An 8031-nucleotide genomic window follows, 5' to 3' on the forward strand; every position below is an offset into this window, starting at 1 on the left:
TGGTGGTGGTAGAGATGGAGATGGTTTGTGGTGGTGGTGGTGGTGGTGTAGACGGTGGTGGTGGTAGAGGGTAGTGGTGGTGGACGTGGTGGTGGTGGTGGTGGTGGAGGTGGTGGTGGTGGTGAAGGTGGCGGTGGTGGTGGTGGTGGTGGTGGAGGTGGTGGTGGTGGTGGAGGTGGTGGTGGTGGAGGTGGTGGTGGTGGTGGTGGTGGTGGAGGTGGTGGATGTGGTGGTGGTGGTGGTGGTGGAGGTGGAGGAGGTGGTGGTGGTGGTGATGGTGGTGGAGGTGGTGGTGGAGGTAGTGGTAGTGGTGGTGATGGTGGTGGTGATAGTGGGGGTGGTGGTGATGGTGGTGGTGATGGTGGTGGTGGTGGTGATGGTGATGGGGGTACCCTGCGATACAATTTAACCCCTCCCCTCCCTCCCTCCCCCCTCAACCCGCAGTTCCTCTTCCAGCAGCTGGGCATGTTGGTGTCGTTTGTACGCCAACACATCCGCCCCTACATGGACGACATCTTCTCCCTCATCAAGGTGGGGCGACCTCCTCTCCCTCGTCATCCACCTCATCGTCCACCACCTCCTCACCCGCTCGCTCGCTCGCTCATCCACTCGCACGTTCAGTCGCTCATTCGCTCACCCACCCACTCGCTTTTTCACTCATCCAGTCGCTCACTCATCCACTCACCCACCCACTCACCCACCCACCTACTCACCCACCCACTCACTCACTCACTCACCCTCACTCATCCAGTCACTCACTCACCCACCCACCCACCCACCTACTCAACCACCCACTCACCTACTCACCCACTCACTCATCCAGTCACTCACTCACCCATTCACTCATCCACTCACCCACCCACCTACTCACCCACTCACTCATCCAGTCACTCACTCATCCACTCACCCACCCACTCACTCACCCACCCACCCACCTACTCACCCACTCACTCATCCAGTCACTCACCCACCCACCCACCCACCTACTCACCCACCCACCCACCCACCTACTCACCCACCCACTCACCTACTCACCCACTCACTCATCCAGTCACTCACTCACCCATTCACTCATCCACTCACCCACCCACCTACTCACCCACCACTCATCCAGTCACTCACTCACCACTCACCCACCCCACTCACTCACCCACCCACCTACTCACCCACTCACTCACCCAGTCACTCACCCATTCACTCATCCACTCACCCACTCACTCACCCACCCACCTACTCACCCACTCACTCATTCAGTCACTCACTCACGCATTCACTCATCCACTCACCCACCTACTCATTCACTCACTCATCCATTCACTCACTCATCCACTCACCCACCCATTCATCCACTCACCCACCTACTCACCCACTCACTCATCCAGTCACTCACTCACCCACAAACTCACCCACCCACCCACCTACTCACCCACCCACCCACCCACCTACTCACCCACCCACTCACCTACTCACCCACTCACTCATCCAGTCACTCACTCACCCATTCACTCATCCACTCACCCACCCACCTACTCACCCACTCACTCATCCAGTCACTCACTCATCCACTCACCCACCCACTCACTCACCCACCCACCTACTCACCCACTCACTCACCCAGTCACTCACCCATTCACTCATCCACTCACCCACTCACTCACCCACCCACCTACTCACCCACTCACTCATCCAGTCACTCACTCACCCACCCACCCACCCACCTACTCACCCACCCACTCACCTACTCACCCACTCACTCATCCAGTCACTCACTCACCCATTCACTCATCCACTCACCCACCCACCTACTCACCCACTCACTCATCCAGTCACTCACTCATCCACTCACCCACCCACTCACTCACCCACCCACCTACTCACCCACTTACTCACCCAGTCACTCACCCATTCACTCATCCACTCACCCACTCACTCACCCACCCACCTACTCACCCACCCACCTACTCACCCACTCACTCATTCAGTCACTCACTCACGCATTCACTCATCCACTCACCCACCTACTCACTCACTCACTCATCCAGTCACTCACTCATCCACTCACCCACCCATTCATCCACTCACCCACCTACTCACCCACTCACTCATCCAGTCACTCACTCACCCACAAACTCACCCACCCACCCACCCACTCATCCACTCACTCATCCAGTCACTCACTCACCCATTCACTCATCCACTCACTCACTCATCCAGTCACTCATCCACTCACCCACCCACTCATCCACTCACCCACTCACTCATCCAGTCACTAACCCATTCACTCATCCACTGACTCACCTACTCACCCACTCACTCACTCACCCACTCACTCACTCACCCACCCACTCACTCACCCACTCACCTACTCACCCACTCACTCACCCAGTCACTCACTCACCCATTCACTCATCCACTCACCCACCCACCTACTCACCCACTCACTCATCCAGTCACTCACTCACCCATTCACTCATCCACTCACTCATCCACTCACCCACTCACTCATCCACTCACCCACTCACTCATCCAGTCACTCACTCACTCACCCACCCACCTACTCACCCACTCACTCACCCACTCACTCACCCAGTCACTCACCCATTCACTCATCCACTCACCTACTCACCCACTCACTCACCCACTCACTTACCCACTCACTCACCCACTCACTCACTCGCCCACAAAACTCACCCGCCCACCCACTCGCTCAATCCGCTCGCTCACCAACTCAACTCGATCACCTCACCCCGCCCGCTCGCTCACTCACCCACCCACCCACCCACCGTGCCCACACCCACCCACCGTGCCCGCTCCCACCCACCCACCGTGCCCGCCCACCCGCCCACCCACAGGAGTATTGGACGGTGAACAGCCCGATGCAGAATACCATCATCCTGCTGTTGGAGCAGATCGTGGTGGCTCTTGGTGGGGACTTGAAGCTCTACCTCCCCCAGCTCATCCCGCACATCCTGCGGGTGTTCATGCACGATAGCAGCCACTCGCGCATCGTCACCACCAAGGTGGGGGGAGGAGGAGGGAGGGGGAGGGAGGGGAGGGGTGGGGAGGGGGAGGGGAGAGGGGGAGGGAGGGAGGGAGGGGAGGGAGAGGGAGGGAGAGAGGGGGGAGGGAGGGAGTGAACCCCACCCACCCACACTGCCACCCACCCACACGGCCACAGTGAACCCCACCCACCCACACGGCCACCGTGAACCCCACCCACCCACACCCACCCACCCACCCACACGGACACATGGCCACAGTGAACCCCACCCACCCACACTGCCACCCACCAAGGTGGGGGGAGGAGGAGGGAGGGGGAGGGAGGGGAGGGGTGGGGAGGGGGAGGGGAGAGGGGGAGGGAGGGAGGGAGGGGAGGGAGAGGGAGGGAGAGAGGGGGGAGGGAGGGAGTGAACCCCACCCACCCACACTGCCACCCACCCACACGGCCACAGTGAACCCCACCCACCCACACGGCCACCGTGAACCCCACCCACACCCACCCACCCACCCACACGGACACATGGCCACAGTGAACCCCACCCACCCACACCGTGATCCCCACCCACCCACCCACACAGTGATCCCCACCCACCCACCCACACAGTGATCCCCACCCACCCACACAGTGATCCCCACCCACCCACACAGTGATCCCCACCCACCCACACAGTGATCCCCACCCACCCACACAGTGATCCCCACCCACCCACCCACACAGTGATCCCCACCCACCCACCCACACAGTGATCCCCACCCACCCACACAGTGATCCCCACCCACCCACCCACACAGTGATCCCCACCCACCCACACAGTGATCCCCACCCACCCACACAGTGATCCCCACCCACCCACACAGTGATCCCCACCCACCCACCCACACAGTGATCCCCACCCACCCACACACCCACACCGTGATCCACACCCACCCACCCACCCACACCGTGATCTCCACCCACCCACCCACACTGCCACAGTGATCCCCACCCACCCACACAGTGATCCCCACCCACCCACCCACACCGTGATCCCCACCCACCCACCCACACCGTGATCCCCACCCACCCACCCACCCACACCGTGATCCCCACCCACTCTATCCTTGACACCCACACTGTGATCCCCACCCACCCACCCACCCACACTGCCACCGTGATCCCCACCCACTCTATCCTTGACACCCACCCACCCACACAGTGATCCCCACCCACACTGCCACCGTGACCCCCACCCACTCTATCCGTGACCCCCACAGCTGCTGCAGGCGATGCAGCAGTTTGGAGCGAACCTAGACGACTACCTCCATCTCCTGCTGCCGCCCATCGTGAAGCTCTTCGAGTCACAGGAAATGCCCACGGTGGTTCGCAGGTACCCCTAGGGGTGGGTGTCGCTCGCTCGCCCTCTCGCTCGTCCGCTCGCTCGTCCGCTCGCTCGTCCGCTCGCTCGTCCGCTCGCTCGTCCGCTCGCTCGCCCTCTCGCTCGTCCGTCCGCTCGCTCGCTCGCTTGCCCTCTCGCTCGTCCGCTCGCTCGTCCGCTCGCTCCCCCACTCGCTCGCCTTCTCGCTCGTCCGTCCGCTCGCTCGCTCGCTTGCCCTCTCGCTCGCCCTCTCGCTCGCCCTCTCGCTCCCCCACTCGCTCGTCCACTCGCTCGCCCACTCGCTCGTCCACTCGCTCGCCCGCTCGCTCGCCCTCTCGCTCGCCCTCTCGCTCGCCCTCTCACTCACCCACTCGCTCGCTCACCCACTCGCCCACCCGCTCGCTCGCCCACTCGCTCGCCCTCTCGCTCATCCGCTCGCTCCCCCACTCGCTCGCCCTCTCGCTCGCCCTCTCGCTCGCCCTCTCGCTCCCCCACTCGCTCGTCCGCTCGCTCCCCCACTCGCTCGCCCTCTCGCTCATCCGCTCGCTCGCCCACTCGCTCGTCCACTCGTTCGCCCACTCGCTCGCCCTCTCGCTCGCCCTCTCGCTCGCCCTCTCACTCACCCACTCGCTCGCTCACCCACTCGCTCATCCGCTCGCTCCCCCACTCGCTCGCCCTCTCGCTCATCCGCTCGCTCGCCCACTCGCTCGTCCACTCGTTCGCCCTCTCGCTCGCCCTCTCGCTCCCCCACTCGCTCGTCCGCTCGCTCCCCCACCTCGCTCGCCCTCTCGCTCATCCGCTCGCTCGCCCACTCGCTCGTCCACTCGCTCGCCCACTCGCTCGCCCTCTCGCTCGCCCTCTCGCTCGCCCTCTCACTCACCCACTCGCTCGCTCACCCACTCGCCCACCCGCTCGCTCGCCCTCTCGCTCGTCCGCTCGCTCGTCCGCTCGCTCATCCGCTCACTCGCTCGCCCACCCGCTCGCTCGCCCACTCGCTCGTCCACTCGCTCGCCCTCTCGCTCGCCCACTCGCCCACTCGCCCACTCGCTCATCCGCTCACTTGCTCGCTCGCCCTCTCGCTCGCCCTCTCGCTCGCCCGCCCGCTCGTCCGCCCGCTCAGCCGCTCACTCAGCCCGTTCAGTTCCTCGTCCATCATTCACCCACTCGCTCGCTCGCCCTCTCGCTCGCCCTCTCGCTCGCCCTCTCGCTCGTCCGTCCGCTCGCTCGCTCGTCCGCCCGTCTGCCCACTCAGCCGCCCACTCAGCCCGTTCAGTTCCTCGTCCATCATTCGCCCACTCGCTCGCTCACCCACTCGCTCGTCCAATCGTTCGTCCACTCGTTCGTCCACTCACTCGTCCACTCACTCGTCCACTCAGCCCGTTCAGTTCCTCGTCCATCATTCGCCCACTCGCTCGCTCACCCACTCGCTCGTCCACTCGTTCGTCCACTCACTCGTCCACTCACTCGTCCACTCAGCCCGTTCAGTTCCTCGTCCATCATTCGCCCACTCGCTCGCTCACCCACTCGCTCGTCCACTCAACTCGCCCATCCATTCACTCCTCCACCAGCTCACCCACCCACTGGCTTTTTCACTCGCCCATCCACTCGTTCATTCGCTCACCACTCACTCATACACTCACTCGTCCACTCACTCACTCATACAATCACTCATCCACTCACTCACACACTCACTCACACACTCACTCACTCATACACTCACTCACTTGTTCATTCGCTCACCCACCCACTCACCCACCCACTCACCGTCCAATCACTCATACACTCACTCATACACTCACTCCATCCACCCACTCACTCATACACTCACTCGTCCACTCACTCATCATACAATCACTCATCCACTCACTCACACACGCACTCACACACTCACTCACTCATACACTCACTCACTTGTTCATCGCTCACCCACCCACTCACCACCCACTCACTCGTCCAATCACTCATACACTCACTCATACACTCACTCACCACCACTCACTCATACACTCATCCACTCACTCACTCATCCACTCACTCATACACTCACTCATCCACTCACATCATCACTCACACATCCACTCACTCACTCATCCACTCACTCATCCACTCACTCATCCACTCACTCATCCACCACTCAATCAACCACCCCCACCCACTGACCCATCCACCCACCCATTCACGCAGCCACTTAGCCTGGTCTCACGTCACCTTGAGCTCTCCACCGCACTACCGGCAACATCACCCTGATACTGCGTGGCCCCACCAGTAACATGACACCCACCATCACCTCACCCCCATCACCTCCCCCATCACCTCACCCCCATCACCTCACCCCCATCACCTCACCCCCATCACCTCACCCATCACCTCACCCATCACCCCACCATCACCTCCCCCATCACCTCCCCCATCACCTCCTCCATCACCTCCCCCATCACCTCCCCCATCACCTCCCCCATCACCTCCCCCCCCATCAACTCCCCCATCACCTCCCCCCATCACCTCCCCATCACCTCCCCCATCACCTCCCCCATCACCTCCTCCCCACCTCCCCCATCACCTCCCCCATCACCTCCCCCATCCCCCCTCCCCCATCCCCCCTCCCCCATCCAACTCCCCCATCACCTCCCCCATCACCTCCCCCATCACCTCCCCCACCACCACCCCCATCACCTCCCCCACCACCACCCCCCATCACCTCCCCCATCACCTCCCCACCACCACCCCCATCACCTCCACCATCACCTCCCCCATCCCCCCACCATCACCTCCCCCATCACCTCCACCATCACCTCCACCATCACCTCCCCCATCACCTCCCACCATCACCTCCCCCATCACCTCCCCCACCACCACCACCCCATCACCTCCCCCCATCACCTCCCCCATCACCTCCCCCATCACCTCCCATCACCTCCCCCACAACTCCCCATCACCTCCCCCATCACCTCCCCCATCACCTCCCCCATCACCTCCCCCATCACCTCCCCCATCACCCCTCCATCACCTCCCCCATCACCTCCTCCCCCATCAACTCCCCCATCACCTCCCCCATCACCTCCCCCCATCACCTCCCCCATCACCTCCCCCATCACCTCCCCCATCACCTCCCCCATCACCTCCCCCATCACCTCCCCCATCACCTCCCCCATCACCTTCCCCCATCACCTCCCCATCAACTCCCCCATCACCTCCACCATCACCTCCTCCATCACCTCCCCCATCACCTCTCCCCATCACCTCCCCCATCACCTCCCCCACACCTCCCCCATCACCTCCCCATCACCTCACCCCCATCACCTCCCCCATCACCTCCTCCATCACCTCCCCCACCATCACCTCCCCATCACCTCCCCCATCACCTCCCCCACCCCCCCCCACCTCCCCCATCACCTCCCCCCATCACCCCCCATCACCTCCCCCATCACCTCCCCCATCACCTCCACCATCACCTCCCCCATCACCTCCCCCATCACCTCCCCCATCACCTCCCCCATCACCTCCCCCATCACCTCACCCCCATCACCTCCCCCATCACCTCCCCCATCACCTCCCCCATCACCTCGCCCATCACCTCCCCCATCACCTCCTCCATCACCTCCCCCCATCACCTCCTCCCCCATCACCTCCTCCCCCATCACCTCCCCCATCACCTCCCCCATCACCTCCCCCATCA

At 62.8% G+C, this 8031-nt stretch overlaps 1 protein-coding gene across 1 annotated transcript in view; it reads left to right on the forward strand.

Annotated features, from left to right (window-relative positions):
* The window catches only part of LOC116937995 (serine/threonine-protein kinase mTOR), a 221813-nt gene that overhangs the window by 62997 nt on the left and 150785 nt on the right, over positions 1 to 8031 (forward strand). Inside the window, 3 exon segments of the mRNA XM_076058486.1 lie at positions 445 to 531; positions 2853 to 3020; positions 4255 to 4374. Coding sequence (XP_075914601.1) covers positions 445 to 531; positions 2853 to 3020; positions 4255 to 4374 — 375 coding nt within the window.

This window comes from Petromyzon marinus (assembly GCF_048934315.1).
Source record: "Petromyzon marinus isolate PM22_M1 ecotype Great Lakes invasive population chromosome 75 unlocalized genomic scaffold, UKy_Petmar_22M1.pri1.0 chr75_unloc.4, whole genome shotgun sequence".
Taxonomy (NCBI): domain Eukaryota; kingdom Metazoa; phylum Chordata; class Hyperoartia; order Petromyzontiformes; family Petromyzontidae; genus Petromyzon; species Petromyzon marinus.